The sequence below is a fragment of the Schistocerca serialis genome, chromosome 9 (assembly GCF_023864345.2).
Source record: "Schistocerca serialis cubense isolate TAMUIC-IGC-003099 chromosome 9, iqSchSeri2.2, whole genome shotgun sequence".
Lineage (NCBI taxonomy): Eukaryota > Metazoa > Arthropoda > Insecta > Orthoptera > Acrididae > Schistocerca > Schistocerca serialis.
The window spans coordinates 352,739,180-352,760,419 of record NC_064646.1 but is presented as its reverse complement, the minus strand read 5'-3'; the positions used below and the strand labels follow the sequence as shown (position 1 = coordinate 352,760,419).

At 40.5% G+C, this 21,240-nt stretch overlaps 1 protein-coding gene across 1 annotated transcript in view; it reads left to right on the top strand.

Annotated features, from left to right (window-relative positions):
- Positions 1 to 21,240, top strand: part of LOC126419172 (uncharacterized protein CG3556-like) — a 39,947-nt gene that overhangs the window by 13,972 nt on the left and 4,735 nt on the right. The window contains exons 3-4 of the mRNA XM_050086301.1: positions 14,372 to 14,561; positions 17,912 to 18,066. Coding sequence (XP_049942258.1) covers positions 14,372 to 14,561; positions 17,912 to 18,066 — 345 coding nt within the window. The remainder of the gene's footprint in view (positions 1 to 14,371; positions 14,562 to 17,911; positions 18,067 to 21,240) is intronic.

Genomic DNA, 21,240 nt, shown 5'->3' with positions numbered 1-21,240 from the left:
TCTTATTTTCTGGTCTATTACAAATCTTCATCTACATCTACATGGATACTCTGCAAATCATATTTAAGTGCCTGGCAGAGGGTTCATCGAACCACCTTCACAATCCTCAGTATTCCAATGTCGTACAGCGCGAGGAAAGAATGAATGCCTATATCTTTCCGTACGAACTCTGATTTCACTTATTTTATCGCGGTGATCGTTTCTCCCTATGTAGGTCGGTGTCAACAAAATATTTTCGCATTCGGAGGAGAAAGTTTGTGATCGGAATTTCGTGAGAAGATTCCGTCGTAACAAAAAACGCCTATCTTTTAATGACGTCCAGCCTAAATCCTGTATCACTTCAGTGACACTCACTCCCATATTTCGCGAAAAAACAAAACGTGCTGCCCTTCTTTGAACTTTTTCGATGTACTCTGTCAGTACTACCTGGTAAGGATCCTACACCGCGCAGCAGTATTCTAAAAGAGGACGGACAAGCGTAGTGGATCACTTTAGTAGATCTCTTGCATTTTCTAAGTGTCCTGACAATAAAACGCAGCCCTTGGTTAGCCTTCCCCACAACATTTTCTATGTGTTCCTTTCAATTTAATTGCAATTTCTAGGTATTTAGTTGAATTTACGGCCTCTATATTTGACTGATTTATCGAGTAACCGAAATTTAACAGTTTCCTTTTAGCGTTCATGTGGATAACCTCACACTTTTCGTTATTTAGGGTCAACTGACAACTTTCGCACCATACAGATAGCTTTTCTAAATTGTTTTGCAATTTGTTTTGATCTTCTGATGACTTTACTAGTCGATAAACGACAGCGTCATCTGCAAACAACCTAAGACGGCTGCTCAGATTGTCGCCCAAATCGGTTATATAGATAAGGAACAGCAAAATGCCTATAACACTAACTTGGGGAACGCCGGAAATCATTTCTATTTTACTCGATGACTTTCTGTCATTTACAATGAACTGTGGCCTCTCTGATAGGATATCACAAATCCAGTCACATAACTGAGAAGATATTCCGTAAACACGCAGTTTAACTACAAGTCGCTTGTGTGGTATAGTGTCAAAAGTCTTCTGGAAATCCAGAAATACGGAATCAATCTGAAATCCCTTGTCCATAGCACTAAACACTTCATGCGAATAAAGAGCTAGTTGTGTTTCACAAGAACGATGTTTTTTAAATTCTTGTTGACTATGTGTCAATAGACCGTTTTCTTCGAGATAATTCATAATGTTCGAACACAATATATGTTCCAAAGTCCTGCAGCATATCTATGTTAATGATATAGGCTTGTAATTTAGTAGATTACTCCTACTACCTTTTTTGAATATTGGGTTGACCTGTGCAACTTACCAGTCTTTGGGTACGGATCTTTCGTCGAGCGAACGTGTTGTATATGATTGCCAAGTATGGAGCTAATACATCAGCATACTCTAAAAGGAACCTAATTGGTATACAGTCTGGACCAGAAGACTTGCCTTTATTAAGTGATTTAAGTCACTTCATTACTCCGAAGATGTTTACTTTTACATTACTCATATTGACAGCTGTTCTTGATTCGAATTCTGGAATATTTACTTCGTATTCTTTTGTGAAGGCATTTCGGAAGGCTGTGTTTCGTAACTGCTTTGGCAGCACTGTCTTCGATAGTATCTCCATTACTATCGTGCAGAGAAGGCATTGATTGTTTCTTAACGCTAACATACTTCACATACGACCAGATTCTCTTGGGATTTTCTGCCAGGTTTCGAGACAAAGTTTCGTTGTGGAAAATATTACAAGCATCTCGCATTGAAGTCAACACTAAATTTCGAGCATCTGTAAAAGTTCGCCAATCTTGGGCATTTTCCGTCTGTTTAAATTTGGCATGTTTGTTTCTTTGCTTCTGCAACAGTGTTCTGACTCGTTTTGTGTACCAAGGAGGATCAGCTCCGTCGTTTGTTATTTGGTTTAAACCTCTCAGTTGCTGCCAATACTATTTCTTTGAATTCAACCACATCTAGTCTACATTTATACTATTAATCTGGAAGGAATGGAGATTGTCTCTCAGGAAGGCGTCAAGTGAATTGTTATCTGCTTTTTTGAATAGGTATATTTTTCGTTTATTTTTGGAGGATTTGGGGTTACAATATTCAATCTCGCTACGAAAACCTTGTGTTCACTAATCCCTGTATCCGTTTTGTTGCTTGTTATTAGCTCAGGATTATTTGTTGCTAAAAGGTCACGTGTGTTTTAACAACTGTTTACTATTCGCTTGGGCTCATGAACTGACTGCTCGAAATAAATTTCAGAGAATGTGTTTTGCACAATTTTGGATGATGTTTAATGCGTACCTCTGGAATTAAACATATATTTTCGCCAACATATCGATGGTAAATGAAAGTCACCACCAACTATAATCGTATGAGTCGGATACGTGTTTGAAATCAAACTCAAGTATTCTTTGAACCTCCACCCTTTTTTACTGAAGCCCTTCTTGTGTTTTCCCGAGACCCTGTAACCTAGAAAAACCGCCCAGTCCACGTCACGCAGCCCCTGCTACCCGTGTAGCCGCCTCATGCGTGTACTGGACCCCTGACTTATTCAGCAGAACCCGAAACCCAACCACCCTTTGGCGCAAGTCGAGGAGCCTGCAGCGTACATGGTCGCAGAATCGTCTGAGCCTCAGATTCAGATCTTCCACTCGGCTCTGTACAGACGTCTGCAGTCGGTCCTGTCGACTATACTGCAAATGGCCAGCTATGGTTTCATCTTGCAAGCAAGACTGGCAACCTTTACCACTTCTCTTAGCTGCTCGAAACCAGAGAGAATCTCTTCTGATTCAAAGTGACACACATCATTGGTGAGCCACCAACTGCAGTTGGCTGCACCCTGTGCTCTTCATGGCAACTGGGAGGACCCATTCCACAGCTGGAATTACCCCACCCGGTATGCACACTGAATGCACATTGATTTTCTTTCCCTTCTCGGCAGCCATGTCCCTAAGCGGCGCCATAATGCGCCTAACGTTGGAGCTCCCAACTATCAATAATCCCACACTCTGTTATTGTCCAGATATTGCAGGCTGAGAGGTTTCCTCTGAAACACAACAGGCATTGGCATTTGGCTCAGCAATAGTGTCAGCCACAGACAGCACCTGGAACCTGTTTGTCAGACAAACCGGGGAGGACCTATGTGCGGCCGCCTGGGAAGCCTTTCGTTGCCTGCTACGCCCCGGGGAGACCTCCCACTATACCACAGGTGAGGGGTCAACTTCAGTGCAAGCAGTAACAGGGCTGGCCTTTGGTGAAGACCGATTGGAGGACTTGGACATGCTGGACATCCATTGGATCCCCATGGCTGACCCACAACAGTGGTGGCCATCCACTGCAGCATCAAGCTGTATAACTGAAGCCATCACAGCCTGGAGCTGAGAGCGAAGTGTCACAACTCGACTCGCATCTGCACACAACAATCACAGTCCCTGTCCATAATAAAGATCGTGGAAAACTAAACTTTGCAGAGAAACAGACTATCAGCACATGCTGTGCAACTCTATTTTAGACACTGATGAAAATGCAGGAGCTGTATCTAATAAATTAGAATAATATGCAGTGATTCAAACACCTAACTACCGAAGCACTCAGGTGAAACTAAATAATTCGCCTCTGATTAGAAACTTGTAAAATGTCACAAACTTGGTTTACTTTCTGACGCAAACGAAAACGCGAAAACTGTGGCTATTAGATATTAAATTAACACGCCGAATTCAAGAAACTAAACTATTTAAAGCTAACAGATGATCTTATAAAATTTGGTCCTGGTTAAAAGTCACAAAATCGGTTTCTGCCTTGTTACTTCGTCTGTCTCAGACGGCTGCTGCTGCCTGAATCCTTTATGTTCATTTAATTGATTACTGCTCTCCTTTTTTATTTTTAAATATATTATCAATTTTTCATAAACCATGTAATGACTCATTCGTGACCAAGATACCTTGTCTCACATGGACATAGTTATTCCAATGAATTAAAATTAAATTAAATCATTTTTCTTCATGCACATCCAACTTGAAGTTGACTTAGGAGAATGAGTTACAAAACAGGTTAATATAGATGCCATTCGTCAAAAAGAAACAAAACATCTAAAATTCCCTCACATTCTCCATTTTATTCGTATATGTGACTAGAATGGCAACAGGCATTCGAAAACAAAATTTAGACAACAGCTGTTCCACAGGGGGTGGAGTCTCAGACTGTGGCAGATGAAGGCAACGCCCCTCTGACGTCACAACCCAAGATGGCGGCAAGCTACGCCACACTCATCAATCATTTGAGAAAGCACGCTCCCCTTATCAGTGACATCATCATCATCATCATCATTGACAGTTCACGAAAACCCCTTTCCCTTCTGTCTCTCCTGCCCACTCCTTTCCTTCCCTGACTCTCTCCAGGCATAACAGCATACTATTAAAACGAAACAGTGGATCACAAATCAGTATTTTACCGGTCGTTAAAATGAAGCAGCCAGTCACAATGTAGCCCCAGAGGTGCCATCTTAGCCATGTTCAAAAGTACCGCACAATGCCTGTTTCGATGAGATTTTGGTACTATTTAGTGGTTGATAATGGGAAATACGATCTGTAAACGTTTCACAGAGTCCTGACAGCATAGTTTCGGTTTGTGAATATTGCAGCCTTTCTCAATAGTTGTTTTTGTGCATAACCTAATATAAGCAATAGCTGTCAATCAGTATCGTCGATTATGTTTTCCTAGTGCAGAACATGACGCATAATATTCTCCTCCCCCTCCTTTGCCCTCCTAAAATTGTGGTTGTTAATGTGAAGCATATCTAAAAAAACTTCTAAAAACTTCTAGTGATGACAGTCTGTTCTATGAACCACCAAGTACGTAGCAACAGGCTCAAATTCCGATACCATTTGCATGTTTTAGACGTGGAGATACCATTGTAACACTTGACAAGCATCATTGAACAATTTAGGTATCCATTGCTTCTCATACTAAGTGTAGCTGACAGTAATTCAGAGTGCCCATTTGTTTGTGGGCTTATCTGCTTAGCATAATATTTTAACCAACATGTTTCTGCAGTTACAGACTTTGTCAGGTTAGTTTTGCTACATAACTTAGTTCAGGCCTAACAGGAAGTACCATCTGCCTGTTTTTCACGTTATTTTTAGTCACCGGTGCTTTGTAACTTTTAGGCATAAAACTGCATTGGGGCACTTAATGTGAGAGTTCACAATGATATTTTACGTACCAAACTAACAGGAATAAACAAGGTCTGTTCAAAAAATTCCGGAACATTCGTAATTGCGCGCCAGCGGTGTGTTGGAGCTAAATGCGATCGCCATCCCTGGACACGCCTGTGTTTAATGTGTAACTGTCGGGAGTTTCAATGCTGTATGTGGGTTAGTTATTGTTCAGTACTGTATTGAGTAGAACGTTCTGTCCCACAGTTTGACAATTTCGAGGTGGCGGAGTTAGAGGAGCAACGCGTCTCCATTAAATTTTGCGTGAAACTCCAGAAAACTTTTACAGAGACACGCCAAATGATGCAGGAAGCCTATAGTGATGCGTGCTTAAGTAAGTCGGTGTTACATTTTATTCACAAGGTTTAAAAATGGCCGAACGGAAGTTAAAGATGACCCTCGCTCAGGACGCCCTTCGATGTCTAACGACGACGCTCTAGGCAGGAACGTCAACGAAACTGTGCGTACCAATAGAAGATTGACTGTCCGAGAGATTGCAAAAGAATGTAACATTTCAGTTGCATATCATATCATGAAATCCCGATGCGGCATCTGGAATGCATCGTGTTGCCGCCAAGTTCGTCCCACGGCTCATGAGTCAAGACTAGAAAGACGTTCGCCTCGCAATCTGTGAAGAGTTTTTGGATCGTGCAATTGGGAACGAGGTTTCCCTTAAGAGAAGAGATGTGTGTCTAAGGTTATGATGTTGAGGTCAGGGTTCAGTCTTTACAATGGGCCGAGCAACGTTCTCCAAAGCCAATAAAAGCTCGTTAGGTCATGTCAAATGTCCGAAACATGCTGATAGTTTTCTTGGACTTTGAAGGATTATTTCATCATGAATTCGTGCCACAGCGACAAACTGTTAATCGATGGTGCTGTCGGGAAGTGTTTCGATGCCTGCGAGAAAATGTGAGAAGGAAACGGCCTGAAATGTATCGATACATTTCATGACTCTTGCGTCAAGATGACCCGCACATTCATCCCTGTTAGTGCGTGACTATTGCACAAGAAACGAAATCCCTGTGCCGCTTCACCTGACCCCTGCTGACTTTTTTTTTTTGTTTATGAAGTTGAAAACCCCATTGACAGGGCAAAGATTTGCAATGGTAGACGAAATAAAAGAAAATTCTTAGACGGCGCTTCGCGCGATGCAGCGAGAGGCATGCCAAGACTGCTTATTTCGAAGGAGACCATGCACAATAAGTTAAAGCTAAGGGTAGAAAAATTTTGTGGACAAAGTTCCAGAATTTTTTGAACAGCCCTCAGTGTCAGGAGACACCGTTTATACGGTTTTTTTAAGTTACTTTTGTAAATGACGCGAAAAGATTCTGATCATTCGGATACTTCTGAACATGGCCAAGACGGCAGCTCTGAGGCTACTTTGTGACTGGCTGTTTCATTTTCATGCCAGCTAAAATTCTAAGCTGTGATCGGCTATTTCGTTTTAATAGTAGGCTGTTATTGGCTGTAGAGGGGTGGGGCAGGAGAGGTACAGTGTAGGAGTAGGGGTGGGAAGGGGCATTGAAGTGCCACAGCCCGCATCTCGTGGTCGTGCGGTAGCGTACTCGCTTCCCACGCCCGGGTTCCCGGGTTCGATTCCCGGCGGGGTCAGGGATTTTCTCTGCCTCGTGATGGCTGGGTGTTGTGTGCTGTCCTTAGGTTAGTTAGGTTTAAGTAGTTCTAAGTTCTAGGGGACTGATGACCATAGATGTTAAGTCCCATAGTGCTCAGAGCCATTTGAACCATTTTTTTTTTTTTTTTTTTTGAAGTGCCACACGATGATGATCATGTCACTCATAAGGGAGGCGTGGCTCGTCAGTGGTTGATAAGAGTGGCGTGGCTTACCACCGTCTTGGATTGTGCACGTCAGGTTGATAGTAGGGAAGACGAATGCTCGATTTCGTTTCATTGGGAAAATTTTGGGGAAGTGTGGTTCATCCATGGAGGAGACTGCGTATAGAATGCTAGTGCGATACATTCTTGAGTATCGTTCGAGTGTTTGAGATTCCCACCAGGCTGGATTAAAGAAAGACATTGAAGCAACTCGGAGATGGGATGCTAGATTTGTTACCGGTAGGTTCAATCAGCATGCAGATATTATGGAGATGCCTCTAGAACTCAAATTCAAATCCCTGAAAGAAAGACGATGCTATTTTGCGCAGTTCTGCGAGACACTATTACACAAATTTAAAGAACGGGCATTTGAGCCCGACTGTAGAACGATTTTACTGCCGACAATGTATATTTTGCATAAGGACCACGAAGATAAGATGCGGGAAATTTGGGGTCATATTGTGACTTTTAGACAGTCGTTTTTCCTTCGTTCTATTTGCGAGTGGAACAGGGGAGGAAATAACTAGTAGTGGTACAAGGTACCCTCAGCCTTGCAACATATGGTGGTTTGCGTACTATGTGTGTAGATGTAGATACACTATGTGATCAAAAGTACACGGACACCCTCAAAAACATGCATTTTTCATATTAGGTGCATTTTGCTGCCACCTACTGCCAGGTACTCCATATCAGCGACGCCAGTAGTCATTAGACATCGTGAGAGAGCAGAATGAGGCGCTCCGCGGAACCCACGGACTTCGAACGTGATCAGGTGATTGGGTGTCACTTGTGTCATACGTCTGTATGCGAGATTTCCACACCCCTAATCATCCCTAGGTCCACTTTTTCCGTGAAGTAGAAACGTGAAGGGACACGTACAGCACAAAAGCGTACAGGCCGGCCTCGTCTGTTGACTGATAGAGATCGCCATCAGTTGAAGAGGGTCGTAATGCGTAATAGGCAGACATCTAACCAGACCATCACACAAGAATTCCAAACTGCATCAAGATCCACTGCAAGTACTATGACAGTTAGGTGGGAGGTAAGAAAACTTGGATCTTACGGTCGAGCGGCTGCTCATAAGCCACACATCACTCTGGTAAATGCAAACGTCGCCTCGCTTGGTGTAAGGAGCGTAAACATTGGACGATTGAACAGTGGAAAAACGTTGTGTGGAGTGACGAATCACGGTACATAATATGGCGATCTGATGGCAGGGTGTGGGTATGGCGAATGCCTAGTGAACGTCATCTGCAGTGTCGGTAACGCCAACAGTGAAATTCGGAGGCGGTGGTGTTACGGTGTGGTCGTGTTTTTCATGGAGGGGGCTTGTACCCCTTGTTGTTTTGCGTGGCACTATCACAGTACATGCTTACATTTATGTTTTAAGCACCTTCTTGCTTCCCACTGTTGAAGGGCAATTCAGGAATGGTAATTGCATCTTTCAACACGATCGAGCACCAGTTCATAATGCACGGCCTGTGGCGGAGTGGTTACACGACAATAACATCCCTGTAATCGACTGGCCTGCACAGAGTCACCTGAATCCTATAGCACACCTTTGGGATGTTTTGGAACGTCGACTTCGTGCCAGGCCTCACCGACCGACATCGATAGCTCTCCTCAGTGCACCACTCCGTGAAGAATAGGCTGCCATTCCCCAAGAAACCTTCCAGTACCTGACTGAACGTATGCCTGCGAGAGTGGAAGCTGTCATAAAGGTGGGTGAACACCGAATTGACTTGTAAGTCATTTTCAGCCAAGTGTCCGGATACTTTTGATCACATAGTGTATCAAAGGGGCATGGCCACCAAAATCGAAGCCTCCACCTGGAACAGTAGGACGAACACCCAGTGTGCATATTTGTTTTCTAATTCTTAGTGCCTTCATAGATGTGTGGAAATAATAAATGAAAGTTTGAGTGATCTATGGAGGAGTAGTTTCACATTTATGTGTAGAGATGTTTATAAAATGTGGTAGGCCTCACTTATTATTACTTAGTGTGTGACAAAAAAAATTGAACAATCAGATATGCAGCCTCAGTTGTTATTGCAGAATAGTATTTTAGTATATTAGTAGTAGTAATCTGACTTATTTAGCGATCAGTTTTTCAAGGATATTGGACAAGGTATGGTCTTACAGCTGAAAAACGAGAAAACATAATTCATTTAAACAATAAATTAGGTAAACCATGGAATACTTGATTCGGAATGACCAGATGGGGAGAACAAACTCCATGCTCTCGAATATAAGGCCAGTAAATAAAAATAAAAACGCAATCTCCTTTGATGAATCATTAGTGTACAGGAATGTACTGTTTATACATGTTTACAAAGAAATTATTTCATAAAGTGAAATGGACTTGTTTTCCGTTTTGTACAGCGCAACCTCTTATATGCTCGCCTGTAACAATGAGTTATTATTCCTCCATAATAGTGCGTATTTCATTTTAGAAAGATTGCATGGTGTTGCCATTCCCTCTTGCATAGCTTTGACATAAGGTGCTACAGAAAGGTAGCTATTATACTTCGAAAGTGAGTTGTGAAATTAGAAAGATGTTTTATTACTATCTCTCTTACTATACAACTAACCCGACTCATGTTTAATGGTACATGGCCTCAGTTGCCGGCTGCTTGTCTAGCGCTATCCAGGGGTAACAAATATTTGATTTTCGGTATTTCCTGTAATTATTGACCGAATTTAAAATTTTAACATGCTATGATATTCTACTCTTTAAGAGGTATAATCTTATGTTAAAAGTATAATACAGTAAGCTAAGTATTTCAGTTAGAAACTATATAGGCCTATATGTCTTGAGTCAGTGTAACTTGTGGTGTAACAATTATCCACAATATATCCTCCAGTATTTGTGAATGAGAGCATTTAGCGACTTCCAACAAGCGGTTTTTCTTACTGACACCCTCACAGAAGGATGAACAGAGAAAAGGTCACCATTTACTATATTTTTGCTGTTCATGCAATGAAACTTCGACATCAGACACGCCATTTTAATTTATTACTTCCTCACTACTAACTCCAACTAGCTCTGCAGATAATGAAGAAATTGAGAAATGTATGATCACATAAAAAAAATTATTCAGGTAGTGAAGGGAGACGAAAATTTAATAGACATAGGTGACTGGAATTCGAGAGTAGGAAAAGGGAGAGAAGGAAACATAGTACGTGAATATGGATTGGGGCTAAGAAATGAAAGAGGCAGCCGCCTGGTAGAGTTTTGCACAGTGGATAACTTAATCATAGCTAACACTTGGTTCAAGAATCATTAAAGAAGGTTGTATACATGGAAGGATCCTGGAGATACTAGAAGGTATCAGATAGATTATATAATGGTAAGACAGAGGTTTAGGAACCAGGTTTTAAATTGTAAGACATTTCCAGGGGCAGATGTGGACTCTGACCACAATTTATTGGTTATGAACTGTAGATTAAAACTGAAGAAACTGCAAAAAGGTGGGAATTTAAGGAGATGGGACCTGGATAAACTGAAAGAACCAGAGGTTGTAGAGAGTTTCAGGGAGAGCATAAGGGAACAATTGACAGAAATGGGGGAAAGAAGTACAGTAGAAGAAGAATGGGTAACTCTGAGGGATGAAGTAGTGAAGGCAGCAGAGGATCAAGTGGGTAAACAGATGAGGGCTAGTAGAAATCCTTGTTGGGTAACAGAAGAAATATTGAACTTAATTGACGAAAGGAGAAAATATAAAAATGCAGTAAATGAAGCAGGCAAAAAGGAATGCAGATGTGACTTCTGAAATTTTCCCGGCGTATTTTTCTTCTAATAATTTCCGGGTATGCAGCCGGATCCCGTCGACATTCTGCCACGATATTTCGGCCCAGAGACGTCCGGCCATCATCAGGTGAGTACACAACTACAACAGTTGTGTACTCACCTGATGATGGCCGGACGTCTCTGGGCCGAAATATCGTGGCAGAATGTCGACGGGATCCGGCTGCATACCCGGAAATTATTAGAAGAGGAATGCAGATGTCTCAAAAATGAGATCGACAGGAAGTGCAAAATGGCTAAGCGGGGATGGCTACAGGACAAATGTAAGGATGTAGAGGCTTATCTCACTAGGGGTAAGATAGATACTGCCTACAGGAAAATTAAAGAGACCTTTGGAGAAAAGAAAACCACTTGTATGAATATCAAGAGCTCAGATGGAAACCCAGTTCTAAGCAAAGAAGGGAAAGCAGAAAGGTGGAAGGAGTATATAGAGGGTCTATACAAGGGCGATGTACTTGAGGACAATATTATGGAAATGGAAGAGGATGTAGATGAAGATGAAACGGGAGATAAGATACTGCGTGAAGAGTTTGACAGAGCACTGAAAGACCTGAGTCGAAACAAGGACCCGGGAATAGACAACATTCCATTAGAACTACTGACAGCCTTGGGAGAGCCAGTCCTGACAAAACTCTACCATCTGGTGAGCAAGATGTATGAGACAGGCGAAATACCCTCAGACTTCAAGAAGAATATAATAATTCCAATCCCAAAGAAAGCAGGTGTTGACAGATGTGAAAATTACCGAACTATCAGTTTCATAAGTCACGGCTGTAAAATACTAACGCGAATTCTTTACAGACGAATGGAAAAACTAGTAGAAGCCAACCTCAGGGAAGATCAGTTTGGATTCCATAGAAATATTGGAACACCTGAGGCAATACTGACCTTACGACTTATCTTAGAAGAAAGATTAAGGAAAGGCAAACCTACGTTCCAGCATTTGTAGACTTAGAGAAAGCTTTTGACAATGTTGACTGGAATACTCTCTTTCAAATTCTGAAGGTGGCAGGGGTAAAATACAGGGAGCGAAAAGCTATTTACAATTTGTACAGAAACCAGATGGCAGTTATAAGAGTCGAGGGGCATGAAAGGGAAGCAGTGGTTGGGAAGGGAGTGAGACAGGGTTGTAGCCTCTCCCCAATGTTATTCAATCTGTATATTGAGCAAGCAGTAAAGGAAACAAAAGAAAAATTCGGAGTAGGTATTAAAATTCATGGAGAAGAAATAAAAACTTTGAGGTTCGCCGATGACATTGTAATTCTGTCAGAGACAGCAAAGGACTTGGAAGAGCAGTTGAACGGAATGGACAGTGTCTTGAAAGGAGGATATAAGAGGAACATCAACAAAAGCAAAACGAGGATAATGGAATGTAGTCGAATTAAGTCTGGTGATGCTGAGGGAATTAGATTAGGAAATAAGGCACTTAAAGTAGTAAAGGAGTTTTGCTATTTGGGGAGCAAAATAACTGATGATCGTCGAAGTAGAGAAGATATAAAATGTAGACTGGCAATGGCAAGGAAAGCGTTTCTGAAGAAGAGAAATTTGTTAACCTCGAGTATAGGTTTAAGTGTCAGGAAGTCGTTTCTGAAAGTATTTGTATGGAGTGTAGCCATGTATGGAAGTGAAACATGGACGATAAATAGTTTGAACAAGAAGAGAATAGTAGTTTTCGAAATGTGGTGCTACAGAAGAATGCTGAAGATTAGGTGGGTAGATCACATAACTGATGATGAAGTATTGAATAGAATTGGGAAGAAGAGGAGTATGTGGCACAACTTGACAAATAGAAGGGACCAGTTAGTAGGACATGTTCTGAGGCATCAAGGGATCACAAATTTAGCATTGGAGGGCAGCGTGGACGGTAAAAACCGTTGAGGGAGACCAAGAGATAAATACACTAAGCAGATTCCGAAGGATGTGGGTTGTAGTAAGTACAGGGAGATGAAGAAGCTTGCACAGGATAGGGTAGCATGAAGAGCTGCATCAAACCAGTCTCAGGACTGAAGACCACAACAACAACAACAACAAACTTCGAATGCAATACATATACCAATGAATGTATCTGCAAAATTCTGTCATTTTTGGATTCACAGATCAAGAGTTATAACGTCACAAACATTGAGATGTTTGAAAAACTAGATATTGTTCAAAATGAAGTGCCATTACCTATGTTACACTCATCCAGTATTTGATAATGACAGCTCTTAGCGCCTTCCAATGAACTTTAAAATATTTCCTGACCATTTTCTCGCTTATATGCTTAGCATTAAAATTGCACTCATTAAATGATTTGTAAAGCAATCAGACGTCTGTAGCTGTTTTATAAATAGCAGTTCGATTCTATAAAGAAACGGGGGTTTAGTGGTTTACTTATATTAAATTTTTTTGCCATATCTGTACTTTATGAAATGTAATTGACATTTCATTTTATTGAATGTTTTGCATAATGATTACTTTTTAGCAGCTTTTTTAATACATTCCTTTTAGTAATGAATCTGAGCAATTTATTCTGAAATTTTATTCTTTGGTAGAAACTGGTGGTTTCAACTTGTTCTTTCTTGGTAAGTGCAAGTTAAATCTAGATCTCGTTCTGCGGTCATGGGAAAGAGTTATTTGGCGAATAATTATCGAGATCTTTTCGTGTGTGTAACTAATTGGTAAATAATATACTCACATGGCGAAAAACCTCAATATTTTGAGCCGCTTCTTACAGTGGACTTCATTGCTATTTTTTGTTGCTATCCTTGTAGCCCTTTTTTGTAGCTTGAAGAGTGCTTTCATGTTTTGTACATTTGTTTCCCAGGATTCTTCAATTAAGAATTTAATTTTCATATGAACAGCTCGTAAGTAAAAGGCGCTGGCTATTTCACATTTATATAATCTATATGATTACTCTACAATTCACACTTAAGTAGGGCATAGGAATCAAAGAGTCACCTTCTACTCTCGAATACATGTGGTTAAAATTGACACTAGTTTCTCTTATTTCACGTGGGAGTCAACAATAGATTTAGGTATTCAGAGGAGAAAGTTATTTATTGTAATTTTGTGAAAAGAACAACAAAAAGCATTTTTCCTTTAGTGATTTCCACTCGAACTCACTTACCATAAACGTGGCACTGTCTCCCCTGTTTTGTGATAATACAGAGCAAGTTGCCCTTTCTTTAACATTTCTGTTGTTTGTTGTTAGTCCCATCTGGTAAGGATCCCATACTGTGCAGCAGTACTCCACAAGAGAACGAACAAGTATAGTATAGACAGTTTCTTTTGTGGATTTGTTGCACCTTCTAAGTTTTCTCTGAATAAAATGCAGTACTTGGTTCGGCTCCTTCATAACATTTCATATGCAATGGTTCCATATTAAGTTATCCATAATTTTATCTCTAAGTATTTAGTTATATCGACAATCTTTTACTCTTCGTGATCACACAAAACTATAATGGCGTAGAGACATTTGTACCTGACTTAATTTCGTTAAACAGTTGCAGATCGCCTCAGAGTGGCAGACATCACTGGCGTGGACCATCGAAAGGACCCGCACGTGACCATCACATATTCCATCTGGGTGGGAACGAACGTATCAGAGAAGTACACCCTTTTACTTCACCCTGTGCGCAACACGTCCTTCTATGACGTTATGATCCTCGCCGCTTCGATAGACGAGCATTATCAGTGAGTCTTCAGAAAAGGCCCGCTGAGAATATGTCGTATGTTTCTTAGACGTTGTAACAGCTTGTAATATTACTTTTATAAATTGAAACGCCTTTTTGCGGCAATAAAAGGTGTTTCAATTTATGAAACGCATATTTATATACTTGCTGTGGGTAGTGGCCGAACAAACTAATTGCACTGATTAATGATTGATTCAGAGATTTCGCTGAAGTGATTTTTGATTTGATGGTGTCACTGTCTCATCGTGACACGGTATTCAAAAGAATAAGTGTCTGGGGCAATGCAAGCGAATGGCCCCTCAGCAACTTCCTGCAATGTGTAACACACCTTCATTCTTTGATATGTCTTAACGAAGTCTCGTTACACTTTGTTCAGAGTATGTACTGTTACCTGTTTTTTACATGTCGAAGATAGTGACTGATTCTGTCAAATGGTGACGAGATCAACGTTTTGAAGTCGGGTGTAATTGACCGTGAGTGTATCGGAAAGTACTCTCTCACTACCACTGCAGAATACACCGTCTGTCCTAAAAGTTCCGAGACTGATTAATTTCTCACATATAAGCGACGCCAGCGCAGTAATTACGCTGGTAGCTTGAACTAACACCTGTAAACAACAGACGTGCATTCAACCAGTCAGTTGCGAGAAGGCCGTGTCAAGTACTGAACGTGTGGTTATAGTGTGTCAACTTTGTTGTCAAACAATTTGCAATGAAACATATCTAAATAAAGTGTTCAATACATTCTATAGCACGATTTGAAAAAGAGAAAGAGATATGCAAATTATATCCTGCACACTTTGACTCACAAATAAAAACAAAGATGTGTGGACATATTCCAAGATCTGGAAAAAATCACTTCAGGTGAGGAGACTTCGTGTCATCAGTACGAGTGTACCACAAAATGACGAAGTGCAGAAATTTACAAGGGAGGTCAATGCGTTAACAATATAACTGACACCCAAGTCAAAGTGATGGGTGGGTCGTACAATACCACAAACAAGCACTTCTCAGACAGCTTTACATAGTTGTATGATCGACAATGTAAACGACCTAAACTACCATTTCACCTTGAGGTGTGCGTACTGTAAGACCTTCAGTACACATCAGATTATTTGACTTGTCGCTCTAACAAAGTAGGCGAGTGTCAGCTATATGTCTTGTGGTCTTATCGTGGCGTGTTTATCTTCTGTCGTTAGGTCAGACGATAGAAATGCCACTTGCACGCTTAGAGTAGCAGACTGACGGTGACCAACTTTAAATAGAACTTGATTAATTTTCACACACATTTATTAAAATAATAAGACACATAAAAATTACTTAACTTGGTTCTGAATGCTATTTACAATTGACCTCTGAAGTTCCTTTGGTATTGGTACGTTAATCTTATTCTCACATATATCTCTGATACTTGACAAAAGTGTCTATACATATATCTTCATGGCTATGTACGGGAATATGGTAATCTTCTTAGGTGCAGACTGAAACTTGACTATAGACTGGTACAGACAAATGTAGACTGGTACAGACTGGTGCAGACAAATGCAGACTGACTAATCAGAGGTCTGTACACTGGTTATAACACCTCGTGCGTTCATGTATCACTGCGCGAGTGTGATCTGTGATGAGAAAAGGTTCTACATTAGCAGCAATCTCATTGGCTGCGTTACATATTAATACGCAGATCGGCGGAAGCAGAATTTGGTCCGTCTCTATGGCAGCGCCATCTCGTAGTGCGGAGATGGACGAGTGCTGCGCCTGCGCTGTTGTGCTTAGCGGGGCGCGCTCTAGTGGGAAAGTTGTGTACGCGCTGACTACGCGGAACTATGTACACAACACACCTTGTCTCTATTTTTTATTAATCCAGTCTCGAAACTGTTTGGTCTTACGGGTACAACTATTGAGACAAGGGAATTGACTTGCGATACCTCTAAATGTATCGACATATCGATGCTGCACCTGAGTATTCAAAGAGCCTTTATAAGCTGGATTCGTTTAATACTGATGACTTGTACCACCCGAAAACCCTTGCTACTTATCATTTACCACTTAGTTTTGCTCTACAGAACGTACTGTGTTTCAATAGTTGCATGCCAAAGTCTGTACAACAAATACTCTATTTGTATGACAAATATTTCCCATGTGGCATTTGCATACGTTATTGAATCCTAAATACTACCCTAATTGTGGTTACTGATATCTCATCACGGGGTATATAATGAATTAAAGAACAAATTTGTGTGTTTCACAGTCTTGTGCAAGCCTTTCAATATGAAACCACTTGGGAGAGTTGCATATTATGTGTGTTAAGTGTATCTGTCCAGTGTAAGTGACTGTAATGATTGTCTGTAGAGTGTTGTATCACGTTTGAGTTGTTGATAACAATAAAAGAAGGGAAAGGCTAGAACCTGGTACCATGCTTCTCTCCAATAGCACTAAGTGGGCTGTTGGACTTAACACCCCTACCAATAGTGTCATATACCTTCTCTCCATAAGACACTGTAGAAAGATACTGAATATAGCACAGAACACTTGCACAAATAATTCGCCCCCATTCCTGAGCTTGCTCATGTACCCCTGTGTAGGGGTGCCCGACTCAGAGATTGTCAATTCTAATCCCAGTGGTAGAAGACATTTTCACCATCAGTGCCTGGCTGGCGAGGAGAGGAGAGGGGGTTGTCACCAGACTTTGCCGCAATCCCCTTGGTTAAATTACAAATCTTTCCACTGTATCTCATTTAATAAGGGCATATAACACTGTTAGTGATTAACAGTCCATCAAATGGGAATGTTAAGATCAGCAACCTTCCTGATTCTAGTCAAGAGAAGTAGGCTGTGTGCCATGATGCCACACTATCCACACAGCAAATATGCACAGAAGAACAAAAAGCCTTTCCAATTACCTGACTGAACCTAACTCACAGGATCTTCCAGCCAACAATCACATATGACTCTTTCATTCTTAATTGGCGCTATTCTGGGTGCCAAAAGCCTCACTCCTCCACCTCTGATCCCCTTGTCGCTCAAATATTTGCAGTGAAAGTTTTTTCTACCACCAGGATCTTAATCGAGAGTTGCATATTTGTATAGGTATTAGTGACCTCGACCATGAAGCCGAGTTGGGATATGCATCGATCCTTAAATAAATGCCTCGTTTGCACACCACAGTTAAATGTCTACATGATATGACATCTTTTATAATATTATTTGTGGTATCATCTTGAAGATTAATCAATTATGTTAATGGAAAACCGACATATTTACCTAATGTTAGATTCCAAAGAGGAAACATTCTTCTGAAGCTGTGAAGGAAACTTGTACACAGGACTGTAGCATTGGAATTAATTCACAGGTTTGAGGCGACAGAGTGGCCCTATGGGCACTACATCACGATGCTGGCTGGCCACAGGGAGGACCCTGCCAATTACCTGTTCTGGCTGATCTACCAAACACCACAGCTGCCTGACCCTGCCAGCCCACCTGGCAATGAACTCCTCACTCCTGTTGGTATGGCCACTGCACCTGCAATATTCTTACTTACTTTACCAACTGTGTGAATTATTTAGTTAATTTTAAGTCTGTCAAAGGCACTGTAATGTCAGACGATACCTGATACCCTTGGAATACTGTACAGCTGTCTGTTCCATCGCAATGGTAGACAAAGAGCATGCATGTTGGCGTTGGCACCCATGCCTCATAGAACAATGTTGGAACAGTATGCTGCATAAGATTCCCTGTCTCTTCAAAATGTGCATCTTTTGGAAGTGGCATGTTCCCTGCCACAAGGCTGAAGTTATGTCCAACAGCAGTGGTGATACAGGCAAACAACTTCATGCTCATGCCAAGTGAATTTCTATAGGCATGCATTGTACTGTAAGCAAAGTCTTTTGGGATAATGTCTAACCATTTCTGTACCCAAATCAATCACTGAAAGTAGTGACGATGTTATTTGATAATACATGAAAAATCCATCTCCTCACTAGTATGTGGAGAACTATCATTACTGGAAATCTAAGGTTTACTTCCTGAAGCTACAGAACACAATCTCCTCGTTTCCAAGGAAAGGGCTGTTTATCAGCTATGACTTTTTCAAACAATCCATCCCAGCACTTGGCTTACATAATTTAGGGAAAACAAGGAACCTAAATCTGGACGACTGGATAGCTTTGAAATGGAAGGACGTAGGGTTTGCGTCACATTGACAAGGCTCGTTAGAAACGGTAACAGAAATAGAAAGTATTATGCCGTGAAACACCAGTTAACTATTTATGAACTCAGTGGTGGTAACCCACACATAACAAACATTAAATGATTGAACTTTCATTTTGTTTGAAACTGATCTCTGCTATCAACATCAGTATGAGGTGTTACCGGCTAAGGGCACGAATACACTCTTGTATTCCATCATTTTTCGTGAGTGCATCCAGAATATTATTAATTCTTGTGTCGATATTTCGGCTGACAACCTTTCATCCATTCTCAATGTGAGGCACTTGCAAGATTTTTAAAACACTAAACCGTGGAGTTAAGGCTCATGTGTCAAAGATAAAACTGTTGGCAACAAGAACATCAATCATAGATGAAACATTACACCTCTAAGAGCAAGCACAGAATCAGCCAATTCATAGTGCTTACAAAGTATTTATCTGATTATTATGGATGACATATATTTGAATGCCAGGTAGTGACAGCCTAGAAGAATTTCCCTCTGAGAGCGCAGACATAAAATGACAGGTTTCAATGATTTGTCAAGCTGGAAACCCTCTTCCCACTTGAACAAGTTGTCTGCTAATCGTATTTCCAAGCTTCCTTGACCTCTGAATCAAAATAGGACGGCGCTGTGGTCAGTATCTTATCTTTTTCGTATTTTTTGGAATGGCCAATGGAAATACAATTAGCCAATAACCTGCTCAAGCAAGACGAGGATTTCCAGCTTGACAAATTATGGAAGCCCCTCATTTCACATCTGTGCTCCGAAAGGTGCTCTAGGTCTTCATAGCCTGGAATTCTTACATGTGATACCCACAACAACTTAACAAATACTTAGTAAGCACTGTGGATTTGCTGAATGTTATTGTTTTGTGTTAGTCTTGGAGACGTTAAGTTTTAGCTGTGACTGACGCTCTTGTTGCTAACAGTGTCATCTTTTACACATGTGTGTTTACTCCTCAGTGTAAAGTGCTTTCAAAATCTTGCAAGCGGCTTGCTTAGAGAATGGCTGAAAGGTTGTCAGCCGAAATATTGGAACAAGAGTTAATAACATCCTGGGTGCACTCCCAAAAAATGTTGGAATATTCGATCAGCCAGGAAAACTTCAACACTTTTGTATTGCTTGTGGCACAGAAGTAAACAGCCACCGAATGTCATCTTGAGAAATTTCTTGCCATGGGTGAAACATATGCTTTGGCAATCCATTAATATTGCATTCTGTAGGCTGGCATGAATATATACATCTATCTGTCACATCACATTCGTCAAGGCATCTGTAATGTGAACTGCGCCTTGAGGTCTTGCATAATTTTGCTGGAATACTGGTATATTCTTCGACCTATCTAAGGTTTTTGACTGTGTGAAGCACAATATTCTCCTGGATACATTATGGGATAGAAAGTATAGTCAACCAATGGATAATGTCATATCCAACCAAAGGAATGCAGGAAGTTGAATTTAGCAATTCATCCAATTTAGTTTGGGGATGTTATTCTGACTGGAGAGGAATCACATTTGGGGTTCTCTAAGGCTGAATCATAGGTCCACTATGGTTTGTCATATATATATATGTAAACCATCATCTGTCTAGTGTATAACAAGCAGAATTAGTTCTTTTTGCAAATGACACTAGTATTGTAATTAGTCCTAGCATAAATACAGAAATAGAATGAATGATAAATAATGTTCTTAAAAATACACAACATATTCAGTTCTGCACATCCATGTGTACGACACCAATGATAAGCGTAACACATAGTGAGAAAATAATAAACAGGGTGGAAAGATCAAAAATTTTAGGACTCAATATACATGAGAATTTAAACTAGGAAATGCACATTTTGGGACTTCTAAAACAACTTTGTTCAGCCACATTTATACTTAGAATCACTATAAACCTAGGGGAGAGAGACAAATCATTACATTGATATATTTTGCATATTTTAATCCTATAATATCATATGAATTAATTATCTGGGGTAACTCATCCTTAAGAAAGTGTTCATATTTCAAAAACGTGCTGCAAGAATAATATGTGGTGCTCACTCACGATCATCTTGTAAACATCTGTTTAAGGATTTAGATATTCTGACTACTACTTCACAATATATTTATTCCCTCATGAAGTTAGTTGTAAATAGGCCACAGCAGTTCAAACGGAACAATGCTGTACCGAATTACAATACCAGAAGGGAAAATGACATCCATTCCTTCAGATAAATGTTGTCTTTTGCATAAAAAGGGGTGCACAATGTTGCAACTAAAATATTTAACCGCTAAACCAGTGGTATAAGATGTCCGACAGACAGTAAAGTACAATTTGAAAACAAAGTGAAAAAGTTTCACATTGACAACTTCCTTCTTTTCTAAAGAAGAATTTCTATGATTGTAATGTGTAAAAGGTAGTGGGTAGGAATTAATAACTCTCATCTGTATGTTTCTTCTTAAAAAAAAAAACTTAATAATGTTCAG